This window comes from Pseudopipra pipra, chromosome 9, assembly GCF_036250125.1.
Source record: "Pseudopipra pipra isolate bDixPip1 chromosome 9, bDixPip1.hap1, whole genome shotgun sequence".
Taxonomy (NCBI): Eukaryota; Metazoa; Chordata; class Aves; order Passeriformes; family Pipridae; genus Pseudopipra; species Pseudopipra pipra.
In genome coordinates this window covers 9,316,968-9,344,172 of record NC_087557.1, presented here as the reverse complement: position 1 = coordinate 9,344,172, position 27,205 = coordinate 9,316,968, and the positions used below count along the sequence as shown (strand labels likewise).

At 39.4% G+C, this 27,205-nt stretch overlaps 2 protein-coding genes across 2 annotated transcripts in view; one reads left to right on the top strand and one right to left on the bottom strand.

Moving 5' to 3' along the window:
* Positions 1–27,205, bottom strand: part of PTPRC (protein tyrosine phosphatase receptor type C) — a 118,216-nt gene that overhangs the window by 70,525 nt on the left and 20,486 nt on the right. The gene's annotated exons all lie outside the window — the stretch shown is intronic.
* ATP6V1G3 (ATPase H+ transporting V1 subunit G3) lies at positions 14,900–25,986 on the top strand. Its single transcript, XM_064664474.1, has 3 exons — positions 14,900–15,072; positions 22,384–22,484; positions 25,683–25,986. The coding sequence occupies exons 1-3, from the start codon at positions 14,991–14,993 to the stop codon at positions 25,854–25,856; spliced, it is 357 nt and encodes a 118-aa protein (XP_064520544.1). The 5' UTR covers positions 14,900–14,990; the 3' UTR covers positions 25,857–25,986.

Here is a 27,205-nt window from a genome sequence, read left to right as displayed (position 1 = left end):
AGACAGTCTGGTTTTTATACATGTCTTCGCTCAGTATTACAAAGATGACCAGGCTGAAAATGTACATATTCGTTGTACAACCACACAACCATGTGAACTCCCTGAACATCATGCATCTTTACTTATTTACCTGTTTTAATGAGTGTTATACTTTCATTAACAGTGAGATTAATTATGGGGGAAAATAGTTTGTTTTGCATGATCTAAAATAGTTTAATTACATGAAACCAGTTTTATAAATTATATACATCAGTTTTCAAAACCTCCCAAAATTGTTTATTGAACAAGTAAAAGCTCAAAAGGAAAAACAAAACCCCAAAGTCCTGTCAAATAGATTATTTATCTTGAATCTAATAAATACCCACTTAAACTACTTTGCTACTGACACTATTTTTTATGCTGTAATTATCAATAGTTTATATATTGGAAGCAAGTTTTGTTTAACAGCAACATTAGATACATATAATGCCCTTACTGTCTAATACATCATGAAAGATCATCAGCAGTGTTTTTCAGGGCTGTCAGATGAAGACTATTAGGCCAAATACAGCTAAAACTGAAAAGAAATAAAAACACCTGACTGCTGCTTTCTGCTCTTGCCTCAGCTTGGCCTGCAAAGCAATGCTGCTCTCAGCTTTCCAAGCTGGTTTTACATTCTGGTGTCTGTATGATAATTACCAAGGTCCTGCAAAGGTGCAGAGCTGCAAAATTCATAACTGACAGCCCAAATATAACCTCCTTTTCTAGGTAAGTGAAATGCAAGCTGCACCAGTGAAGCCACACACAATTTCGCTTACGTTGTCTCCGGTAGAACTCTCTAAAGATGGACTTCCTGGAGACCAGCAGCCCAACTGCTGGTCCCTGCAGTAAGAGATACTCTGGGAGATGAAAACAGCAGAGCTGATATCCTGGCCCTTGATCCCCAATCTCAGCTTAACATATTGAAACACTTTAGGTCAGTGCACGCCTTCTTACCTTTGGAATGAAAAGACTGGTCCTTTGGGGACAACCTAATTAATATCTCAGATTTCATTCTGTACATCAGAGGTACCAAGCTCCTTTTCACCAGCCTGGCTTTGTATCTGAATTCCCACAGGTGCCAGCACTTCCTTACTGAAAGCAGAGAAGTACAGAGAAAGATAAATACCATCCATATTTTCATCTAAGAACTACACTAAAGATTCAGCAAAACTTTTTCAGTCAGATGCCTCAGGTATTTCTAAATTGATAAGCTGGTTTCTTAGCTCTTGTCATGATACATTGGATGATTTGAAGCTTGCACTGAACTAAAGCACACACGACACTGACTCCCAGGTCCTGCAGGACCATCAAACCCTGCCCTGGGGCAGTGGAGAGGTTGCAGAAGTGTGCAGACATTTGAAGTTCTGTCCAGTCCAAGTGCTGAGCACACATCTCTCACTCTCCCTGGCCCCTGGCTGCCTTCAGCCTGTCGATGGCTCCCATTTGACAAGATAGGACTTGAACACATTGTACAGAATGAAATGATCCATTACATAGCCCTCCCAATAACACTTTTGGGCAGTACATTCGATGGGATGCATTTGTATCTCAGTGTGTCTTGGCTTCTAGTTTAACCACGTATTTTAAGCTACCTATGGTATACACAGTTACTAGAATCTCCTCCTCTTACCTGCTGATGAAGCCTGAAGTTGGTTATTCTACATTTAAAAAGACAAAGCTGTTGCTTTATGGCTGCTTCTGAAGGATTATTTGGAATAATTTGAACATTTTCATTTTTGGAAGACATACATTACTACTGCAGAGATCAATGTTGTCCTCCTCCTAAGATGGGGACCAGCAGTGACAGTGTCTATCTTTTTTCACCAGATGTTCCCTGACCACACCACTGTTCAGGGAAATGCATGCTTTGATTCATCAGCTCTGTGCAGCACAAGTGTTCTGGACAAGCAGTGCAACTGTGTGTGGGAGGGAAGTGGGAGGAGGAGAGCAGAGGAGATGAGCAGATCCTGAAGCAAAAAGTGGTGATCACTCAGAGCTCTGCATATGCAAGGAAGATGATGGTAATAATCTCAGTAGAGAAAGCATGAACACTGGTACAACACAATGTGCTTTACTACATCCAACTCCATCTAGATGTTAGGTTGCTGTGCTCTACCCTCAGCCCTACAGGCATTTGGGAAGTCCCAAGGAGTGTTCACAAGGGGCAATAATACACAGGATTCTCAGTGTATCCTAGGTATATACAGGAACATGTACATGAGTATGTAAGCATGTATGAAGCTGTAAAAAAGTCATCACTTTTAGATGAAAGGGTTATCAGGCTGAGAGGATCCTTTACCTGCTTTGTGCTCCATGTTACACAGAAACCTTTGAGCATCTACTTGTTTTAAGTAACTCATACTGCCCAGCTCAGCAAGACTAATGTTCAAATTTGCTGCTAAAACTAATGTTGATAGCATTTAAAGGGTCACTTCTTGGAAGCTTTAAGCCCTAAGAACCAGAGAAAATACATATTTAGCAAGAGACACGGTAACTTAGATTTATAGCTTGACCTTGAATTATGGGAAAGTATTTTATAACATTCCAGATTTATGATTCTATTTCCTGGAGACCCTGACTGTAAAAATGAGGCTGGACTTAGAGAAGCAAGTTCACTTCTGGTTTTCTTAACAAGAAGGTGTCCTTGAGCTGTAGGAATCTTGTAACAATTCAACATGAACCAGACAAGCTTTCAAGTAATCTATGTGCTTCCCTAATTGTCTTATAGCTAAAGGCTTTAAATCCAAGATGAGGTATGTACTTCCTCATGTCCACAATTGCATAGAGACACTAAGCAAAAATTCTAGCTTTTATCATGAAGATTTATTGAAATTATGATATTATTTTTCTCCATATCCAAATTTTAAAAGTACCTTTTCTCTTTTGGTATTTGTAGCCTACAAAACCTTTGCATTGTAGCATATTGGAATTTTCAAAATTATATCAGAAAATAGTCATTCCTAGCCACAAAAAGAAATTAAGAGGTAAATGCCTTAAAGCCTTATATCCTCACTCCTGCATAATGTGTAAAACAGACCACTTGTCCTGCAATCACTAAAATCTGCTAGAACAGGATTTCACTATAGAAAACTCAAATACAACTGTTATTCATTTGGCAGCTTAAACTGATAATGATTCACATGCTTATAATTAATTAATTTCCTCTGTTTAGAAGTCAAGGCAAAAACCTACCTATATGTTATTGCATTATTTTCTGTTACAGAGTTCTGAACTTCTCACTCATCTTATTTATAAAAATACAGGAAATGGGAGCACAAGATGAAGAAGCAGAGAAAGCAGCTCCTAAATTAGAAGCTTACAGTTACTTTCCCTTTCTTGGTTGCCAGGAGTAACTATCAAAAACTCAGATTTTATTTTTTTTCTTCAAAGGGTTGCTAGGAACAGAATTTAAGTTATGAGAGGTTTCCTTTCTTTTTTAGGGCCACTGACTGACCATAAGAAAAATGTATTGAGGCATTTAGATGTATTTGTTTGAAATACCTGATATTGAAATTCAAACAGTTCTTCAAGCAGAATTCCTAACAAGAAGGATTTGTGACAGGGAGTCTACAAGATTTACTTTGAAGAAAAAAATGTGTGTTTAAGAGGCCCTCAAACCTTCAAAAGAACACCTCTTTCAAAAGGCCCCACCTCGCAGCTATAGGGGGATTTTCAGAAGTTAATGTATTTACATAAAGTGTAAAGACTTGCAAAGTGTACAAGGCAATTACTGGAAACAGTGGTATAGTACTGAACAAAATTGTCCTGATTTTCCTTAGTTTTTTTCAAAGAAATCCATTATTTCTTTCATCTACACTAAAACTATAGGCCAAATCCTGTAGTTCTTACTGAAAAAAAAAGTCATTTTACAGACCCCCTGCTGTCTTCTGTGCAAAGAAATTGAATACTCCAATGAGGTGAAGGAAAGAAAGAAAAGGAGCTTGAAAATGCAGTCCATATGAAAGAAAAAGTGTATTTAAAATGCACCCAATAAACACTAAAGATTTATTACCGTGTATTTGAGCAGCTTTTGTTGACATTTATGTAACTATTTGTATGTGTCTATACAGACACATATATGCACATGTGTACACACACACACTTCATTCCATATAAAGCTATCCACATTAAAAGCCTGCCCCTTTTTATTTTCAGTCATAATGCACTGAAACCAGCATACTCTTTGGGATCATCAGCTAATAGTTCCCTGAGATAGGACTTCACAGTGTCTTATTGCTGCATGTTTCAAATCAGCTTTGTGAACTTATTAAAACTGTATTTCAGGAAGAGAGGGGTATACAAGCTAAAAGATACACATAAGCAGTGGGTAATTCAAAGTGATTAATGCATTTATTTTCTTGGGCTTGCAATCAATCAATGCATTTATTTTGTTGGGCTTTTTTTTAATTTTAAAAACAATTTTTCTCCCCTTCTTGTTTATGCATAATTATTTTTGCCTTCTGAATCCCACCTTTATGTTTCTCCTTATCTCTGGAATCAGCCTGAAGATGTTTCGGAGAGAGGGGGAGAGACTTTAAAATTATTTTTGCAACAGAGTAGAAGCGGTAGAGCTTTTCATCAGCATGTGTGTGCACATGCACACATGAGCACATGTACATACTAAACTTCCACTGAAGATTCTTCCTTGGTCCACAACTGCCAGGGACTGTCTTGACTAAAAAAAATTTCACACTGCAAAACACAGTAGAATGACTGTCTGGTATTTTTGTATGGAAGCTCTCTAGATTTCATCAAAGGAATCTCTTCCCACAACTGTAAACACAGTAGTATCACTCAGCCTACACACAATAATATATTTTAATCTGGCAATACTTTCTCATGTGGTAAGAACACCTAACAAGCAAGATAAAGCTACACAATATCTGAATCCATCTGCTTTAGTAATCAGGAATCTTTATTTAATTAAAAATCTGATTCATTTTTAAAACTATCTTAAAAAATTTAGAAATATTACTAAGCACAAATCAGCTCCCACTAAATCAATCACTGGCTAAATGCTTGAGACTGTTTAAAATCATGTTGCATATTTGAAGAGCAAAAGTATATAAAAGTTCTTTTTTCTACATTTCTTGCCCAGCATACAAAAGGTATGAAAAAATCAAAATCCATATGGCTGACCAAGAAGATTATAGACACAAGCATCTCCTAATTACTCCCTGCATAATTAACAAGAACGCTCTGAAATTCTAGGACTCTGAAGTGACATTGCATTGAATTCTGAAATTTACTTTATAATTTCAATAGTGAAGAAAAAGGTTTCCATTTATGCCACTCTGGAATGGCCCTAACTGCTTTTTTCCCATTCTTGTGGGAATCTGAAATATTTCTGCTGTGAAACACTGTTTTTGATATGAGGGTTTCCTCCAAACACAGAGCCTACTGCCACTCACCTGCTAATAAAACTCTGAACTTTAAAGAGTCTGTGTAATCACTGCAGTAAATGCAATGAAATCTTCAAGCCATCTCCCAATACTCAGACTTGCTCAAATTTTAAGTCTTCCACTCTACATTTGCTATGCAGAGGCTGTGATTTAGTAACATAACTGAACACCATAGGCCTGAAAACCTTTAACTGAGCTCTTGGTGATTACATGGGAAGAAATACAGCCTCTAAGGCCTCTCCAATTTCCCACGTGGATATTAGAACACTAACTCTAGGAAGCAGTTAGAAGCTAGATGTATGCAGCAGTTTTCCCTCTTTATATGCCTTGAACAAACCTTAGAAATGAAATTTTACTGCTTTTTCCCCACTGCTGCCTGCAACAGTTTAGACAACCTGAAAGACATCAGGAAAGGACTGGGTCATCTCTGCATCCTCTCTAGATCAGGACACAGACAGCCCATAGACTGTGCAATAGAGGCCTTGTCATGCCATAGCACTCATAGTTCTTGACCCTGGAGGCTGAGGATGCCTCTTTGCTGTCCCATTAATCTGCTGCTTCAGACCTCAAGCAAACTGCTGGTAGACGTGGAATTAAAACACTTTCATCCTCAAATGCTGGCAGGAGTCAATGTGCTCAAATCACGTTCCTGCAGAGAACTCTGGATGTTTCCCTTGCAAAATAATTTTTCAGGTCAGTTTTCTAAAATAAGCAGATGCAAAGCTGCTATAGAGATTTGTAAGCCCAATAACAGCACAACACCTAACCACAGACATAAGCATATTTTCACACAAACCTTTGATGTGTTGGTAACAAGCTTATCAGATACTGTCTGGGGAAGGGGAAAGTTCCCATACCCAAGTCATCCCTTTATATATTTAACCTGCAAACTTCAAAACAGCAAAAATTTGTGTAGAGGAAGTCAAAGTTACTGTAAAGAGTCAGGTTTCTGAACCTCTTACCGTCAGCTCCCCTCCTACCCTTTAATTCACGCACCTATTGACACAACTTTCTATGCTGTAGAGCCTTGTTATTTCTTCAGTATCATCAATACTTGTAATAACAAGCATTTCACATACTGCAGAACTGCAAAAACAGAAATGAGAGAGGATCAGAAGAAACCATTGATATCAAAGAGATATGAGAGGAGGCAATTTATACTGGGAAATTTCAGGGAAGTGATAGCGCTGTACCTGTAACGCTTCAAAGCAGTCCCCAGTGTAATCACACATATTCCTGTTGTATTTTTTCTGGACTATATGGGACATGATATGCACATTATAAAAAATATATCAACCTGTTGTTATTAGAGTCAGTTTACACAACATCCAAAAAGCCTGATACTGTAAGACAACAGTTATTCGATATGTGCAGGTGAGTGCTTCCCTACTTCCCCCTGTACCTCGCTGAAGCTCACAAGGAGATAGCCCTGTCTTTTCATCATCACTTCTATCTCTCTTCTTCCCATGTGGGATTCACTAAAAACACGTCTGTAGGAGCCAGCAAAAGGTCTGGCAATGTTACACCTGCAGGTGGGTACAAAAGCCTGACTGAAGGCTGGACTCAACACGAGGCTCTGGACAGCCTGGACACTGAGAGGGAGCTGCTGGCACCTGCAAAATGAGGGCACTGCTCTTCACACTGTCACAGGTTATTTTATAAAAGGAGAGTTGTTTTTGTTCTGAAGGCAAGGAGGAGTCAAGTGGCCAGAAAGAGGTAGTAAAAGAGTAATTTCTGAGATTCTCAGTACTTTGCATAAGGTGTCACCCCTGCCTAGAAAAGAGGGAGAAGTGAAATGAACAGATGAACTGCTGTAATATCCTGAATTCTAGGACACATATCTACAATCATCTCTGCTGTTAAGAGGAGAATCTCAGGTGGCTTGGAAGGGAAAGATCCAGTAGAGCACACTGACAGAATAAAAGCTATTACTTGTTAGGCCTTTACTGAAGAATTTCAATGGATTTAATTTAATTTCAAGAGGGTTTTGAGAGCCAATATTGTGTAGTCTTTTATCAAGGGTTACGTTACCATAAGCATGAAGCTTCTTTTTTTAATGTATCTTTTCAGGTTTTTCAAAGAAATGATTTTTTCTTTTGAGAGGCTTCTATTATAGCCTCTGCCATACTCCATGAGAGAAGGTTTAATCCATGCTGCTTTGGCTGTTACCCATAGTGTCAAAAAAGAGCAACGCAAATATTCACAATATCCTTAGACAGAAATACAGAGAATTACTTTGTGCTTTCATAGTAGACTAATTCCAATTCTTTCTCTGAAAAAAAAGAGAAATCTTTCCAGGCATTTATTTCAAAGATAAAATAGGCAGCTGCTCAGAATAGCCAAATTGATAATAATTTGCTTTATTTTTGATTCCAGCACCTCCTGTCAGACCATGTATTTAGTAGAGCAAACTTTTCATATTAACATTAACTGCATACAAATGAAGTTCCATTTAATGTTTTTTTTTTTAGTCATCCACTTTGTTTGTGTGATGACTTTAGAAAAGCATAGATGGCAGTCAGGCTCCCCTTTTTAAATGCCGTGTGATACCAGAAACCTTGCGGCTCTCTGCAGTGCGAAAATACTCTCTGTGGGTAGACAAGGAACTTCCAAAATGTTCCTGCTGTACAATACTTTGTTCCTCCTTGTTCTCCCAGAAAAAGCTTGACCCCTAGAACTTCTGTGGAATAACCATAGAATTACAGAGCCAACATCCCCACACAGGAACTGTGAGGGAAGCCTATGAGGAGCTATCCCATGGTGGACCACCCCACAAGATCCACCATTATAAGCACAATTCCTGCCAGAAATGCATCTTTTCAGTCTATTACACTTCCAGGACAATGACACACATCATTTCTGAACTATCTTTGGATCACCATTCCTGTTGTCTTCCATCCCACACAAACGACAATTTCAAACAACTCTGGGTCAAAAGCACAGTTTGGAGCCAAGGTTCACCCTTCCTTTGGGAAGGTGTTATGAAGGCTCAGCTTCTGCAGCCGGCTCCCACCAGCTTCACCTTCCATCCCAATCCCGCTACCTCAAACCAGGCCCATAACACACCACTGGCTCCCTTCCCTCCCCTCTCCTCCTCCTCCCCACCAGGTCAGCCAGAAGCCCCACAACAGGGCTCGGGCAGCACGAGACAAGGGGAGCTCTGTGGGACTCCACACCTGTCTGGGAGATGGATCATCTCCTGTGTTTCACCAGGAGCAGATCACTAACGTGGTGGCCTGCGGAGCCGGGAGCCAGCTCTCATCCACATGGCAGACCTTGTTCCCTGCATGTGCTGCTGCTCTGCCAGCCACAAGCACTGCTGAGCTCTGACTCGCCCATGTTTCCCTTCACAAGTTCAGCCACAGTATTTGCACCTTAAAAATGACTACACATATAAGGTAACAGTTTAAAAATGACATGATTAGAAACACTGACCAGTTGATGACACATCATGCCATTGTCCAAAATATTCACCAGGGCTGCCTTAGGCAGAATAACCTGATGCCAATTTTTGAGGAGGCAATCTATCAGGAAACCTATCAGGAAGGTCTGAGATACAGCTCCTTGCTGGATAAAGCAGAAAGATTCCCCAGGATAGGAGAAGGTGAGGTGCGTGGGCGCAGCTACCGCCCTGCACGCAGCACAGTGGACAGCCCACTCCTGAAGGGGCCTGGCGCCAGAACTCAGCACATGTTCAACACACCATAATGGTGTTTAGTTTCACTAAGCTCTGAAGTTACTTGCAAGTGAAGTGTTTGAAAGAAAAGCAAAACTAATAGTGAATTTTGACCTTTTTTCCAAGCCCATAAGAGGCAAAAATGCTCTACATTAAAACACACAGAGATCCTCATCAGCAGAATTACCTTCTGCAAAGCAAAACTCAAGCCCCAATGAGTTACCAACAGAACAAAAAAAAAAAAAAAAGTGTTTACACTGCATGAAGGCTTGACAAGAAAAATCCTTCCCCCTCTAAGATGAGGAACTGCCTGACACAAGACTCACTACTCTCACAGCCACATGATGAGCAAGAGAAACAGAGAACAGAAATACCAGAGATGTGATGTAAAGCAGTGAACAGGCTAAAATTGGTTAATGTTCTGATTTCTTTTATGAAGGGAGGGTGAATTCTATTTTTACTTTTTTAATTATAGCAAATATCCTAGAGGGCACTAGGAAGTGGTGGAAAAGAGATTTTTAAATCTCAACACAAAAACACATCCTTGTGTACACACACATGGTACTAACATAAGTACATGTACGCATTTCTTGTTTCAGAAACACTAATTCAAAAGCAGGTATTACGAAATAAGGAGAAAAACACCCCCTTTACATTCATAGTTGTATCAGAACAATAGGAAATTTTACAAGGACTATTTTAGCTAAGGCAACATCTACTCCGGTCTTAAAAGACAGATTGCCAGTATGCATCATGTTTTCCACTCCAGGTTTTGTGTCTTACCTTTCCAAATAAAGTTTCCCTTCTTCCTATTAAAGTATTAATATTTTCACTACAAGAAAGGAAATTCTTATTCCTTTTTTTCACTTTCAGTTTAAGCTGGTGTTGCTCAGGGGTGGAATGAAATACAATGAAATGACTGAGTAGAAAATTAAGATTTTGTCAGAGGTCAGAGAACTGGTTAAATCACAAAGCAGTGGCACACAGGCCTAGCTCCTCTAGGCTGCAAAGTTGAACTATTGTCTTTGTGGTATATTTGTTGATCTTGACAAATCTAATTTGAGACAGCACTGAAATTTTCTGGTATACTACACTCAGTTTTCTTCAAGTTAATGTTGAACTGTGACACGGATGCGAGTTGTTGGCTAGCCTACACAGTTCAAAATATACTTACATGACTCTCCACTTCCCCTCCCTTCCGTGCCTGACTGCACAAACACACTGGTGAAGTTGCAAACTTCTTTTGGGAAAGGCAGCTACACTAAAATCATAGAGAGGATGTAATAAGTGAAGAGGCATGATTGTAGTGCAGAACAGTAGGAAAGAAAAGAGCAAATAGCTGCACTGGGAAAAGATAAAAGGAGAAAACTACTTGAAATGAAACACTGTGTGCTGGGTCTGGTTGCGATGGAGTTAATTGCTTCGTTGCAGCCTGCACGTTTTCGGCTTGCGACTAAAATTGTGTTGATAGCACACCAATGTTTTAGATGTTGCTGAACAGGGCTTGCAGGTCAAGGCTTTCTTTGTTCCTCAGCTCTGTCCCCCACAAAAGCAGGCTGGGGCATGCAGGAGGCTGGGAGTGGTCAGAGCCAGGACAGCAAACTGGAGTGACCAAAGAGATACTGCAAATAATGTAATGCCAAACTCAGAAACATGACTGGAGATCTGGCCTTTCCACAGTAGCCTCTATTTGGAGGCTGACTAGGCATTGGTCTGCTTGTGGGAGGTGATAAGTGACTTTGCATCACTTTGTCTCTTTCTACCCTTTCCCCTCATTTTTAAAACTGTTTTGACCTTGACTCAGAAGTTTTCTCACTCTTGCTCTTTTGATTCTCTCCCCCACGCCACCGCAGGGGAGTAAGCGATCTGCTGGGTGGGGGTTTGCTGGCTGGGGTGAATATACCATATACTAAAACAAGGAAATAATCTCAACCATACTGATGGTCAAGTTATAAATTAACCTGGAAGTTAATCACAGAGACTACGCCTTTTTTCCCTTTTTTTTTTTGCACATTTTTAAAATTATTACTATTTACTCTGCCCAAATTTTCACATGCATATTAAAAAAAAAAAAAATCCTAATTTTTCTCCTGGAAGTTGAAGAGCTTTTCAGAAAAAATAAGTACATACACAGCTCACACTGGCTTTCTCTGAATGCTAAACTCACTATAGTTGCAAACATAATTACTCATATTAAGACACAGGCCAAATTTAGGAAAAAATATGAGTTGGTTTAAAGTAGGTGTTCAATATAGGGCCGTCAGACTGCTATGGCAGCTGAAGCTGGAGCTGTGTTCCAGACTTGGCCAGCAGTCAATAAGCTCACCCAGACAGTATGGCAGCAAGCTGCCTCTAGCAATATTATACTATTTATTCATCTTTGCATACCTATTTGTCCCCCTATTTTTCTGGCCTATGGGTGAAATTCAGGCTGCTGAGATGAACTGTGCTGATGACAACAGAGTGAGAATGTCAGTGTCAGAAAACACTGAGGCAAGAATCTTAGCTTGCAGGCATAATTACAACTTCAGTACAAAGTTCATAACTTTTTCTTCTAATATAAGCAAACATGGCTTGTTGAATTCAGAGAGAAAAGGCCAGGATTTTCAGATACATGTGATGGGTTTCACTGCATACTTTTTAATTGGTGTACAAAGACTTTTTGATATGAATGCTAACAGGAGCCCATTACTCTTCCTCAGCATGATAGGTCTTACTCTGTTTGAAGGTGCTCCATTTTCATCAGAAAACCAGTCCCCATCGTGCTGCAGGAAGCCATGCAGGTGTGCACCCTGCTTTTCCTTACTTAGGCCTTTCTAGAGCAACAAAACAAAAGGTGCACAGAAACACAAAAGCACCCGCAGCAGCTGCCCTGCCTTACATGCTGCTATCATCGAATCAGTGTCGCTGCTTTGAAGCTGCATTCTGAGCAAAGGTTGCTACTTAGCAGTCCTTGCAGCTCATTTGGAAAGGATTTGTTTTATAATTTAAAGAAGCAATTAAAAAAAAAAAAAAGTGTTTGCTTTGGGAAATACAGCCACAGAGGCAATGGGAAACCTTCTACTTAAACACATTTCAGCAGAAACTCTGCCTGCTGCCCTCCTACATACCAGAGAATCTGTGCACACTTAAACCACAATAAAAGGGTGCCACAGCACTGCTTTTACTGCACAGCAGTAGGTGGACTGACAAGTTAGTACACTCATGCTAGGTAAGGCTCAATCTGAGTTACAGCAAGCAGATTTTTTTCCAAATAAAATAATCTGAATTACCTGGGGTGAACTTAGCCACTGTCCCTGACCTTCCCTCTGCAGAGATAAAACAGCAGCTGCACAGCCTCCACCTAAACTAGAAATACCTGATTTAGAGTGTTTCTGCTGTACAAGCTGTGGGTGAGCAGGGAGAGCTCAGCAGGGTCTCTCATCCCTTGTAAGACTCTTCGTTTCCTTGCTGTACAGCTTTGCTTTGAGGGAGTGAGAATGACAGAACTGAGCCCATTTTTCCCATTCTGTCAGTGGGGATAGCCAGAAAAGACTCAGGAAATTCTGGAGACTGAGATAGGTAGGCCAAACGCTGAGAAGAAAAGGAGTCTTAAACAAAACTAAAAACACTTCTCTCTGCCTTCTCTCACTCTGCTAACACCTCTCCTCCCCCCATCACCAGTCATCACATTGGTTTCTCTTCTCTAATTTAATGAGTCTGGAGCTGGCTTGGAAAGAAAGGCAGCAACTACGACACAAAGAAGTTTCTTATGAGCTTGTGTGATGAAGTAGGAGCCTGTTTGGTCAGTCATTGGCTTAACCTACTTTATTTTAATGAATTATCCATGAAGTGGGATTCACAGAGGTGCCATGTCAACATAGTCTGAGATCACCACCGACATCATCGGACAAGTTTGAAATTAGTTCTAAGTGGCAGTACTTTGTGTGGAGTCTAACAAAACCTATATATAAGCACCAGCCAAATAAATTATCATCTTCTCCCCTGCAGAGGTGTACTAGGTGCCTGATGCCATGAGGAGTGCCAGCATGGCATGCCACCAAACTGTATGTGAACCAATCACAAGGAAAATTATAAACTGAGATTTTTTTTTTAATTCAGAGAAATATTGAATTGTGTGAACTGTGACATACACAGTTCAAATGATCTACTGAAGGACTATATTAATTTTTTTCTCAATAGAAAAGTTTCATAGTCTGTTGAAGGGTGGATTTTTTCCCATAAAAATTCATTATATAGAACTATTTTCTGTGAAATATTAATTAACAGATTGTAAATATAAAAATTCAGGCTGTTACTGAGGCCCACATAACATAATTATGGCATTGAGAACTGCTCTGAAAATTTATAAGGTTTGACCCATGATGCTTTCAACCAAGTCCAAAGCTCTGAAACAGTTTAATTTCCTAGCAGTTTTGTAACATTCCTTGTACCAATGAGATTTGCCTGACAAGACCCTTTGCCTGGAATATACTTTTGATGTCTGAGACAAGCCTGACATTTCCACTTCCTATTTAATTTTTAAGTAACTACTGCTTTAAAGTTTCCTGCCCCAAGTAAACCAAATCTCTTCATTTTTTACTTTCATTTTCCACTTCTGCTTTTCTTTGCCAGTAATATCACTTGTAGCTGAGTACCAGTGGCACAACAGGCTTCCTAACCCTACAGTTTCCACATTTTCTGTAGAACTGATCATCACTTCGTCTTCTGAGTATGAATAAAATAAACTTCAAGGCTATGCATTAAAATCTTCTAAAAATAGTACCATGTCTCTTCTCCTGCAGGTACAGCGAACCCCTGATTTCAGTGCTGGAGATGAGAAAGCATCTCACACAGTTTCTGGATGAAGAAAAAAAACATTTACATCAGAAGGTGATCTCTGATTCCGGCAGAGCTCTATCTTGAATAAATTTATAGTAAATAAACTTGACTAGTGCTATGGCATACTTTTTTACAAAAGTAAATCTATTTTAATTATGCAACTTGACAGGTCCCTCTCCTATGCAATGGCAAGAGTACCTTTGAGAGTGGGATTTGTTTTTTCTAATAAGGATTGAGAATATGAACATGCTGCTTGTTCATGTAGTAGCGCACAAAACACTGTCCTTCTGTAGGGAGTAGGATGTGCATCTACAGCCACCTCAGATGTTCATTTGACCATTGTGTGTGTTATGACTTAAACCTAGGCTACCATTCATACCTTCCAAGAGTCTGGATCTTAGAGCTAATCCCACAGCTTTCCACCCCAGCACTCATCTCCATCGTGGCAGATTACAAGGCAGAGTGTACCATCACTGCTTTTTTAAACTTTAGTCATAATAAATTCTTTTCTATTGAAGATTTTTTTTAAGTGAAAACCCTAAGTATAGTGTTAAGAAGTAACACCAAAGAGAAGTTTACAAGCAAGAAGTTTACATGGTGTTCAACCAAAATTAATTGTTGACTGAGTCTGATTCTTCACATTGGGGGAAAATTTAATTAAAAGAAAAATCCAATAAACAATTTTTTTCTCCTCAGTTCCTCTGACAAGATCAACTATACTCTACTTCAGCAAGAAGAGATTAAAAAAGAAAAAAAATCCCCATTAAAATATAAGCTAATTGAAATGTTCCTTTTTTTTTTTCTCCAGTGTGTTAATTGGACACTTCAACATCTCTGTGACCCTGAAGAGGAGAGAACATTCCTTTCAGCCTTGCTGCTGTGTTTTTCCAATTGCACTAACAGGCCTTTTTGCCCAGCAGCAATCCAGGCAGAGCCAGCTGGTTTGGTGCAATCTGGAAGCTTGTTGTAATAAGAGGCAGAACAAAAAACACAAGGAAGAGCCTGGCAGCTGCATAAAACTCCCTCCCAGCTCTGTTCTCCACAGAAGTTCACCAGCCTCAGCAATCAGCATGACCAGCCAGTCTCAGGGAATCCAGCAGCTTTTGCAGGCAGAAAAACGTGCCAAGGACAAACTGGAGGAAGCCAAAAAAAGTAAGTAGCTGGCCTGGTTTTACTGTACTTCTCAAGTGCAAGCTCTTCAGAATTACAGTAGATCACAGAAAAACATTATTTCATCTGTACCCATGCATTAACACTGTGCCTTGACTGCAACCAGGCATTTAACCAGACCTGAACATTCAGAGTTTGCTTAAAATTCTCTGTTTGTGTGTGTATGCACATGTGCCTTATTATGTTAAAAAGGTTTTCTTTTTTATATTTGTCCTGTCAGCCAGATTTATTCTTGCTTTATCTAAATGCCAATAATGTCATTACTGCCTTCCCTAGCTATTTAAACTAGAATTCTACATGCTTCTGGCTTCCAGCTCTGGAGGACCAGACTCCAAACACTATTTTTCTCCCTAAGTTCTATTAAAATGTTCCTCTTTACTTGCAAAATCTAGTAACTTGTCTCCTAATCTCAGCTGGACTTCAAAAAATTATATGAAAACAAAAGGGAGACTTCAGCACCATGATAGCAATCAGTAAAATCACAAGCACTCTCAGTACTGTACTAGAGCATTTATAGAAGTTTTATTACATGGTGCAAGTAATTATTCTCCTGAGTGTAGGCACCAACCACTTGAGTCACTGACCTGCATTAGCTGATGAACTATGATGAAACACTGATACTGTTTCATGGAGTTACCCTGCTTTGGAAACCAGCAGCGGGAAACAAGGCTGTGCTGCAGAACTCAGCTAAAATGCATGACGATGTCATGCAAAGGAATATATTTTGTTTTCCAGGGAGAAATGGAAGCCAAACAGAAATAACTTCTGTAGTTTCCGTATCCCTTCTACACATGAATCAGCATTGCTGTGTGTTCATTAACTGTTAGTGTGACATCTCAATTTGTATAGCAGCACACAAAAAAACATGTAGGAAGGCAAGTCCCCTTCCCTGAGCACCCAACCACTGCCTGTGCCTTGCAGAAGCAATAGAGAGAAAAAAAAAATTCTCTCATCTTCATAAAACAGAACTCTCCCAAATGCAAGCCTGAGAGCAAAGGATAATGAAGAAGTGATTTAATCCTTACATAGCCAAAACAGGTGCGCTGGGAGGGGTGTGTTTTCCCTTCTTATGTAAGGCAGAGGAAACACACTGTACCCTAAAGCAAGAAAGCATATGACCTGGAAAGACACAGCCCCAGTGGAGGGAGGGGGAGTTTGGTCTGAACACAGACTGCCTTTAACTATGATAGCTTGAAGTTGATTACCCCTTGCTTTTGGTTTGAGGTTTTTTTGTTGCTTTAATTTCATTTGGTTTTGTTTTTAAAACTGGATGAGTCAGTTTAGCTTTTTCTAAATCAGACAGTTAAAAAAGAGGCTTCAAACCTTAAGGAACTTCAAAAATGAAAATTATCATTAGAACATAAAAGTAATGACTGAAGATGAATGTCTTGCAGAATCCAGACACAGTTGCAGGTGCATTTACTCTACTCTGTAAAAGACACACTCCCTTGTTATCATCTCAGCCTTACTTGGAGTGCTTGTGATAATCACAGGGTTTCTTACAGATAAAGTATCTTCAAGATCACTCTGAGTCAGAAACTTCAATTAAACCACTACCTACACTTACCTCAACACTAATACAGTGGTAGGAGTTAATAACCAGCTACAGAAAAACAGCTATTTAAAATTTTTCTATCAGTAAAAATGTTTAGAGTGAAAATAATTCATCAGTATGACTTTCTTCTCTATTCCTTTTAAGGCCATACTTTTCTTGCATTTACAAAAATTATTAAGAAAAATAAAAGATTCAATAAACAAATTTAAATGTAAGAAAACAGATCAATAACTGCGAGGGAGGAACAGGCTGCCCAGAGAGCCTGTGGAGTCTCCAATCTCAGAGATGTTCAAAACCTGCTAGATATGGTCCCCGTCAAGCTGCCCTTGCTCCAAGCAGGGCTTTGGAGCATACCCTGTAGATTCCTTCCAGCCTCAGCAGCTCCATATGATCCCATGAAAAACTTCAGGAATTTCCAAAAGATTTTATTCCTGGGTATAGCAGATCAAGGGCAAACAGTTTCAATAAATCCACCAAGCATAATAGCTAAACTAGCAGAATAATTATACCTAGACAATCATTACATTCAACATTACAAGAGGTTTGCAGTGAAGCTACAAAATAAAATTAAAAAGTCCTATGTTGTCATAATTTCAGTATTTTCATAACAATGTCACTACACCACCTTAGATACCTAACTATACCACCATAATTCAAATCCTATGGGACAAGGACAAAAGGGATTCTTTTAGAGGAAAATCTGGCTGTGCCAAATTGGAATTACTTCAACAGTCTCTTCCTTGGAGTGATTCTGCAGTAAGATCAAATTGCAGAGTTTGTCTCTAAGAATAAAAGCTAAGATGAAAGGAAGTATATGAAATGCAACTGATATATCCAGCACAAGTGGTTAACCTGGGCACAGAGTTCGGTGAAACAAGGCAAGGACGTGCTGCTTCACCCCAGAAATTGCCAGCCCAGATCCACCCGGTACCAGTTCAGATCAGCAGCTTCTGCTCAGGGCCTGGGCTCAGCAGGTCTGGGCTGCAAGTGAAAGCAATGAACCCGTCCAGGCAGTGCCAATGCAGTCCTGTCCCTGCTAAACTGTACCTGTGACCTCCTTTGTCACCACAAACAGGCACTGCACAACACCCCTGTACCAATGAGTCTGGCTGTCCTGTTTACACTGCAATGTCAGGAGAACGAATGGCAGGTTGCTCATGGGACACAACCAGGAAAAGGCATTTTCAAGGAAATGTGAATAGCAAAACTACCCTTCAGTGTTTACAGTTGATACATAACCAGATCAAAATGTAGTGTGAACACACGTAATGTTGTATATAAACAGATAATAGGCCTGGTTTTTGCTGACATATGTGCAGTTGTTTGTAATTCAAACCCCACTTGAAATACCTGAAAAAACAGTAAATAAAATTATATTGATAGACATGAAACAAAGCAAAAATAAAGCTAAAGCTTCTCTATACATGCTTTTTCATACTTCTAGCTCAATACCTTTTATCCTGGCTTGCAATATCTTTACTGTATCATTAGCCCATATCCCTTATACCTGACAAATTAATAATAGTTGAATTAATTAGTTAGTAAATGCACACGTGCAAGACTGCAACTATTAAATCGATTAAACACAAACCAATCCAGTCTGCAATTCTTTGGCCTTTAGAATGTGGCTCTGCTTTATCTATCATTTTTACTTAAAGCATAATTTGGATCCCAGAAATAACTGAGCGTTGTCAGAGCCAAGACATCAATTCCCGAAAATCCTTTTGGTTAAAACAAGGGAAACAAATGTGTCATGAAGACTGGGCTTAGCAACATTTGTTTTCCTATAGATTTTTATGGCTTGGCTTGAATTTCTCGTGCCTAATAAAATGAAAACTGAGATGAAAGATTTCAGGAAATCAGATTAAAACCAAATGTTAATCAAAATAAGATATAATAAGCAGAATTATATCCATGGCACTCTCTTGGATAATATCCAAGACCTATTTTATCTACTGAAAAAAACCCTATATATACTGATCAGCTGCTTCTATTGTATTTTATTAAAAGTACAAAAGAGTCTTCACAAAATGAGCATCCCCAAATCCCAATTTGCAGACAATTTAGCACTCTTGAAGACAACTGAAGCTGGTCTATTTTAAGAAAATATGATTAATTTTTCACAACTTCTTCAAATGATTTGATTTCTATGCAGAAATTCAGCTAGAAGCCTAGATGATATGTTTGAAAACAAAAAAGCCAATTTTAGCATTGCAGCTTTTGGAAAGTAAGACAACTTAGTGTTTTGAACAAATTAGAATGCAAAATTTTTGCCTCCTACTGTCTTTTTCTTGTAAGATCTAAAAAACCCCAATAATCTAAAATACACCAGTTCTTTTGGATCTAACCAGAGCTAGGTATTTCATTACCATCACAGAAACACCTAGAAAGAAGAACACAGCCTTTCTCCATGCTGATAATACCTTCCCACGTTAGGCAAGAAAATCTAACACAGGGCTGGCTTTTACAGCAGGTTAAGATTTGGCCAATTTTACATGATGCCTAAAAATTTATAGGCTGTCAGCTACCATAATCATGGACAAGAGTGGACAAGGAAACCAAGCATAGCACAGCTGCTTTGCTGCTCCCTGTCTTCAAGGATGGAAGGAGGTACAGAGGGACAGTAGCAAACCAGAGGGGCAGGGCCCCCATGGCACCCCCTTTGAGGCAAAATCTCTTCAAACTTGGAGCTTTATGTACCTGTATGATCATAGAGATTGGTTTGTCCATCTTCCTGTATTTCTTGTCCTCTTTTTGCATGATCTTGGCTGAATTTCAATGCTTTGCCACCCTTCAGTGGGTAAGGGTTGATTTCAGCTTGTCTGCGCTCTGCACAGAACCCAACGCAGCAGATCAGTAAGGCTTTGAAAAGGCAGTCCCCTACTGCACAACTAAGGTAGCAGACAAGTGGTTAACAACAGACTGATTAATTAATTTTGGTTTGTCTCTAGTGGAACAGCAGGTTAAGCTCTAGTTTCTGCTTAACTTAATCAGGTGCAGCATATGCACTGTCGCATATGTTGGCAGTTGCCGATTCTGTCCACAACGTTGTTGAACTAGCAGTAATTTACTCACAGCTTTTCCACTTAATTAAATAGGAAGCAGCAGGTTCCTGCTGTGCCAATCCTAAAGGCATCATGGTAAAATGAAATGGCTGTTGCTCCACAGTGACACCCTATGTATTGTGCTTACTCCAGTGCACTGTCAAGAGCTGACATGTAGGTATATATATACTTTTTGGTTCACTACCTACATTGTCAGAGGCAAGTGAACTGCTGTTCTACAGTAAATCTCTTTCCATTTTGTGCATTTTAAAAGGATATATTTATCTATCTGGTGGCCAAATATGCAACATATTTACTACAGATGGCCCCCCAGATGGAATTTGAAATTAAAATCCCACTGATTTTGAAATAATTTAATTTGATATAGAGATCCAGTTCCTCAGCTGGTGAAATTGGCAGAGCTTCATCATAGTCACTTCCCCCGAATGCTAGCTCCAGAGAATCACCCCCCGGCTCCACTCCTAGAGGAAAACTCTACAAAAGGCTGATAAGCTCCAAATTTGGAGAGGAGAATAAGGGAAACTTCAAAATATAGACCTAAACCTGGTTCCAAATTTTGTTGTCCAGACTGATATCAGGCTCTTACACAAATCTGTCTGTTCACCCAACACTTCACACAGTGAGTGGCAGAAGATGGTGGAATCAGCCTTTATCCAACACATGCAAACTCTGGGAAAATACCCACTAAGTTTAAAACTGTCTCTCTCCCCTTCATGCATAGGCACAGTGGCTCAACGGCAGAAGGACTCTGAGAAATATAATTTACTACACAAGAGAGCCCTGCACTCATGAACTGAGAGTCAGTAAAGCTATCTAGTTCCTCAGTAGTTTGCTCCTTCCTGTAAAAAGCCTGTATACAGCCACACACCCAAGGGTCCACAATAAGCATGGCCACAAAAGCAAACAGTCCAGGAATCAAGACTTGAAAAGGTAATTCACATTTCAGGCATCTCTCCACTTCTACTCACCCATCTGCAGGTGATGACTTTGGAAGAAGCCATCAACTGGGCAAGTAGTTTCCTGCTGGATCAGGCATTTTACCCAGGCTTTTGCTGAGTCTCAAATGTATTAAAACCAACAGCCTTCCTCTCGAGCTTCCTCATTGTGCCATGCTCAGTGGAAGCAGGTTGCTATATGCCACACCTGATAAGGTTTTAGAAGCCCAGCTCAGGTGTAACCAATTCAGTATAATAGCCTAGAGAAAACAAATCAGAAATATTCATGGTCTTCTTCCTAGCCTAGGTGGAGAACATTCCTTAGGACTTCAGAAAAGGTACCTTTCACCTTCTATGCTTGAATTGGTTACAATAAGTAAATTAATTGATGTGTCACACATGAAATCAAGTTGCCTAGGATGCCCCTTTCATCCTTGTGATATCCTAATTTAAGCAACTAAGCAGTTTTTCAGACATCAAAGATATTTCTCCTGTTAAGAAAAGGGAGCAAGCTTATTCCCCCCACTCCTAAAACTGTAGCCATACAGAAAGAGACTCCAAAAATCAGCATCAGCACAGGTGTTTCAAGTATAACATATCAACATTCAATGCAAGAGGTTTACAGTCCCATCAGTCAGAAAATGACTTTTTCCTCACGAAGTAGTGTAGCAGAATCCACGCAACTTTACCAGCTTTATACAAAACAGGCAGACAGAGAAGACCACAGGAGTTTTTATGACATTTTCACCAGCTCCTTCATGTAAAACCTTAAACATCACATTCCCATCAAACCTTTTATCCTTTCCATAACATACTTGCTAGACCCAGGAACTACCTTATGCCCAGTCCTGCAATTACTTATGTGCACTTGATTTGACAAATCCATAGTGTTTTACCTAAAACAAAGTAACTATTCTCAGCAAACAAAATTAAGTATGTAAACACACATGGTCAGGAGGAAGGCTCTTGTTTCCGCTACACCCTAAAATGTCACCTTAAAGATCACCTTCTTCTTTAAAACGAAAAGGAAAAAAAAAAAAAAGTTTTTCTGAATCGCTTTCATATTTTCTGTGCACTGGTAGAGGATACCATTGACCTCCTCTTAATCACTCACCTCTGCATTGGACAAAGCTTAGGTAGGAAAAAGGTGGGGGAAGAAAAGGACAAAGCCTGAAGGTTGCAACTCAGATTGGTAATGGTTAAGATGTATCTTGCAGTATTCTGGAAATTTGCCAGCTCCAAGAAGAATCCAGTTGGTGTGGGATGAAGGGATGCTGGCAACCAATCGATACAGCAAATCTTACAGAATAACGTCTTTTCCCATCAGTGACAACTAAAATCTGTTATCTGGCTGCTACTATTGCTGATAAAGAAAAGATAGATATTTATTTAAACACCAAGCTGCGATTAAAAAAATGCATTTGTGTTACGAGAAAATGTGTAGTTGCAAAAAGACTTCTGTTGTTAGCAAACCCACAAACTTTTCATTTGATGTGTGCTTCTGCACTGGAAGTTGGTCTCAGAAGATGGGTCCTTGCATGACTGGCTGTCAATCAAAAAGTACTCTACATAAATCACTTCGGCTGTTCTGACCACTCTTGTGTAAATAAAGCTGATGGACGAAGTTTTCAGCAAAGTCAGCATTTTACTATGCCATCTAAAATGCCTTTGTTTTAGAGAAATTCATCTTTTGGGATGCAGTGATAGCATGAAATAAATCAGTTTCTTCCCCCACCAGGAAAGGGGAAAAGGCTGAAGCAGGCCAAGGAAGAAGCCACAGCCGAGATAGACCACTACAGGTTACAGAGGGAGAAGGAATTTAGGAGCAAGCAAACAAATGTAAGTAAGAAACATGCATATGTCCTCTTGTAGTGTCAGTCTGCTCAATGGTAAACCAAATTGCTTCCAACAATATTACATGGATACTTCTGCAAATCAATGTGATCATACTTATTAAACACAGAGATATCACCCTATGGTGTGCATATGCCTAATTTTTACTTTTTCACAGGCTTTGAATGCATATGTAGAAGAAATTGTGGACTCTTACCACTAAAATTGTCCAGATTCCATATTTGGTTCATGCTTGTACTTTGAAGACATATCTTCCTTAAGGAAAAATACTTTGGGTGCTCTTTCTATATAACTGCAGACAGACCTCATTCCTGTCTTGAAACTGGAGGTTTCAGTAAGGTGGATGTCAGTAAAAGCAAAGGTTTAAAATGTTTCTTTCTATTTCTGTTCCACTTCAGCTGTCTGATACAAGACTGCATCTTTTATCAACTCAAATCACCAAAATTTTAGAGTTTTTCCACTATGTTTCTAAAGTAGAAGTGGTCTGGCTGATATTTTGATATCTGAATTAAAGCCATTTAATACATTTATGGCACCTTGCATTTTTGTCTAGTATTTTCATGAAAGTTCACAAACCATTCTCTTTTTACCTGGTGACCTTCCTCTTATGTATTTGCTCTTGTTTTTTCCCCCAGCTTCTACTGTGCAAAGGCAGGGAAACTACTTGTGGAAGCAAGTAGTTTGGCTTTTTTTGCCAACAAAAAAAGCCAAAGAGGTGAATAAAAACTGCTTTACAAACCTGCCATAAACCATTTTCCAGCAGGGATCACAAGCCTTAGGAACATATATAGACACAAAGTCTCTAACATACACTGCCAGTACACACTGTCACACAAGCAGGCCAGGTAGAACTGTCTCATATGTACAATTTCAGATGTTTACTGACACTGAAATAAAGTAAAAACACCTCTAAAATTTGTTCACCTTTTCAGTCGAGCCAGACTTCTTGTTTTAGGTCTTAAATAGCAAAAGAGTACAGATGCTTTGCTGTGAACTCAATTTTTTCATCACAAACAAAAGTAAAGCTGCAGGGAAAGGCCACTATTTGTCGACTGAACATTTCACAGAAGCAGGACAGAAGACATATTGCTCCTCGAATGACAGCATGTTGTACAAGATCATCACAGTCCTCCTTTACGTTCCCTGACCCCATTATGTCGAACATTTATCTACCCAGACAAATGTCATCATTATTAACCTGTGTCTGGAAGGCACTCAGGAGATTCAGCAAAGCCAGTGCAGGGGGAGATCTGATGCCCAGTTCAGTTTACTTGCTTGGGCATTTGGACACAGGTATTTTTAATTCTTTGTCACAGTTTCATTTAATGCTATTCCTTCTCTTACTTTGCGTTGCTCATATCCAAACTGGGGTAAGTTTCCTCATACTGTGAGATGTTCCACATCCATCCAGAATTAAAAAAAGCAACAGAAAATAACAAGTAACTTGAGTTTAGAATGACAATATGGATGACACTTTCTCAAAACATGCAAAATTTTTAGCCTGCATCTCAAACCAAGTTTGCTGGTGTTCATGGTGTTTGTACTCAGGGTCTGAGATCAGTGAACTCTGGAGAAGTGCAGCCTAATTCTGAATTTTGTGGCTTCCAAGTCAATGTAATATTTTAGCAACTTTGGAATGATGCTGGCATAAAACCTCTATAGGCAAAATAAGGGACAGACCCTCAAGGTCAGCAGGAATCATGAACTAAGCAGAGCATTGTCTGCATTCTGAAAAGAAAAGGGTCTCCATATTCAGAAGCAGAAAAAAGGGGGGAAAACACATAGAAGAATAAGAATTTACTATCTCAAGTTACAATGTTAGCATGAGCTGAGAGAGCAGGTCTGCAGAGGCTCTTCTTAAAATTATAATACTTTTCTTGAGGTTTTTGAAAAGTATTTAGTAGCTGGATAACATGCAACCATCTGGGATCTCTACAAAGTTATTTTTCCCAGTGGAAAAAATCAGCTTCATAAATCTGGCCTAAGCTGTACAGCCTTTCCCACATCTGACCCTTGCAACTTGTCTAAAAGCTAAAATAAAATGTCAGCCAAAAATAGTTACTATAGAAAACTATAATCTTTTCCCAGTACTTACTATAATGTCTACAACTTACATTTCTTCCGAACTGAAGTATTTTACATGTGAGTTACAGACCAATGTCTTACTACACTGTCAGGTACTGACAAATGGAACTGCGAGGGTGAGCTGAGCTAAAGATCTTAACTCAGTTGCTTTCCTTCTTTTAAGCACTAAGTTGGGCTGAAACCACATGGAAAATAAAGCTAATGACCTTGTTTCTGGTCATCCTCTAGGTATCCCACTAATGTATCATAGGTTAGCTTCACCTGCTAGTCCACCCCAGAGAACCACGGCAGGAACAAGAATATGTTACTTATTCCCTTCTTATTCTGCCAGCACGCAGAAAAGTCTCCTGCTTTCCCCCACGGAATTCTTTAGGTGAAAAACAATTTCTCTACTGGTATCTGAAGGACTTTTCCATAAGGGAAAAATTCAAGGGATGTTGGGGCATTGGGGGAGGAGGGAGCAAAGTCACAGATTTGGAATGTGTGCATCTGTTTATAACATAACCTTGCTAAAATGTTCAGCGAGTCTAGAGTCAATTAAATTCTAAGCGAATGTCCTGATATTAACTGTGCCAGAAGCTGTCTGGTATTTCGCCAGATAAGAAAATGTAACATTAAAAGACCTTGTCTGAGGCCTGTTGAGGGTTATACATCACTAACTGCTGAAGACATTTCAAGTACTCTGAAACTGTAATTATGCATTGTCAGGAAGGCTTTCCCATGTTTTGCTCCCTAGATGTGCTCATGTGCATTCTCAGTGAGGCCAAATGAAGCACACGGGTGATAGAACTCAGTTGACTAGTCATTAAAATAGAAAACAAATTAAAAAGAGCGATATAAAAGACAAAACATTACGATGTTGTTACTACACTGAGCTGGGAAACTTTCATTACATGGGGAGATTCCCATTGCTTGTGAGCATATGAAAGAATTGCCTTTAATCCTGGTTTTGTGTGTACAGTTCAGCCTAGATCATACCCTTACTGTTAGGAAGCACTGTGACGTGTTTGTGTTATGCTTATGCTAGATGATGAAAAATAGTACAATAAACAGTCATATATAACCTTTTATTTTGCTCAGAAGCCTTCTGCTTTTCAGGTAATGGGCTCCCAAGGTAACCTCTCAGCTAAAATAGAAGAGCAAACAACAGAAAACATCCGAAACCTCACGAGCAGCTACCATAAGAACATGGAGAGCATGATGAAAAAGCTCTTGAACACAATATGTGACATCAACCCCGAAATTCACCCAAACTTCAGACATGCAGTTTAAGATGTGCTATGTTCATAAAAAGTGGCCTTCTTTCTTGATAAGCATGAATACTTCCTCATGTATTGTTTCTGCATGTGTGAGAAAAAAAAAGAACACTAAAGCCAAAAGCACACAATTCACACGCGCTTTTGATGTGACAGGAATTCTACAGGGTTTTGCAAGCATTTGTTGTAATATTCTGTGGTATAGTCCTGTGGTCATCTAAGACTGGGCAGGTCAACAACTGGTCAGCATCACATGAGAATACACCAGCTTTTCAGTGGAGTCTTATTTTTCCTTTATAAAATGTTCTGTACTGGGGATGTTGTGTTTCATAAAGTCTGTTGTGGCACTCATTGAACTGGGCCCCCCCTCGTTGTGGGTGGGGAAAGGGATCCAGAGTCTGTTTATCCCAATCTTTACGGTACTTCAAGAACATGAAATAGAATATCACAAAAACTTAAAAAAGAGCATTTCTGTTTTCCTTATGACACGTGGAGTGATCAGGTTATGGACCATAGAGGAACCCTTTAGATTTTGGTCAGAAAGGGTCAAAACATTTTCAATCTTTCTATGCTAATTTAAAGCAAAATACAGTTGACTTGTACAAAATTTTGTTAAAAGCCATACTCAAAATATTGTCCTGTTGCTTAACTACACCACAAATTTTATATAGCTTTGTTAAGTGTGAAAAATGAGGTATAATCATTATTTATGAAACTGCTTCAGAGCAACGGGCAGACTAGCACATCCATCATTATACAGTTACCCTGAAAGTACAGAAATCCATGGGCTCAAACTCTACACCAGTTATGCTAAATGGTACCTGAATCCACAGGTTGTTTACAGAAATCACGTCAGTTAGAGCTCATTTCTGTTATTCTAAGTCACCTTGAGCAACACTTCTCTCTGCAATGGCACAGGTTTTCCCTGGAATAAATTCTACTGAAGTTACAAAAATATAATATGATCTGTGCTTTCAAAGTGAAGCCCATTCAGTCTGATGGGAGGCACTGATGAAGTGGGGATCTGACACACACCTGGTACCATGAGCCCCTTTAATGCCTCTTCTCCACTACAAAATGATACTGAATTAGAAAAAAAGCTTGAGAAATTGCAGCAACTGGAAAACAATAGCCATGATTTTCAGTCCACATAGACACAGAGAAATCATTTCAATTTCACAGCAGCTAGTCATAGGCAATCTCCTGTTCCAGCGAGGTTTACACAGCTGACATGCTGTCATGTGTAAAATGACTGTAAAGATGTAGTCAACCTAATGTCAACAAACATGACTCCTCAAGGCTGTGCCTGGATGCTACATAATCCCCAAACCCTGATTGTTACAGTCTCCTGTGCTTGATTATATT

Coding starts and splice junctions, on each gene's coding strand:
- ATP6V1G3 (XM_064664474.1), top strand. CDS start 14,991: ATGACCAGCCAGTCTCAGGGAATCCAGCAGCTTTTGCAGGCAGAAAAA. Junction 15,073..22,383: donor ACTGGAGGAAGCCAAAAAAA/GTAAGTAGCTGG, acceptor TTCCCCCACCAG/GAAAGGGGAAAAGGCTGAAG. Junction 22,485..25,682: donor TTAGGAGCAAGCAAACAAAT/GTAAGTAAGAAA, acceptor TCTGCTTTTCAG/GTAATGGGCTCCCAAGGTAA.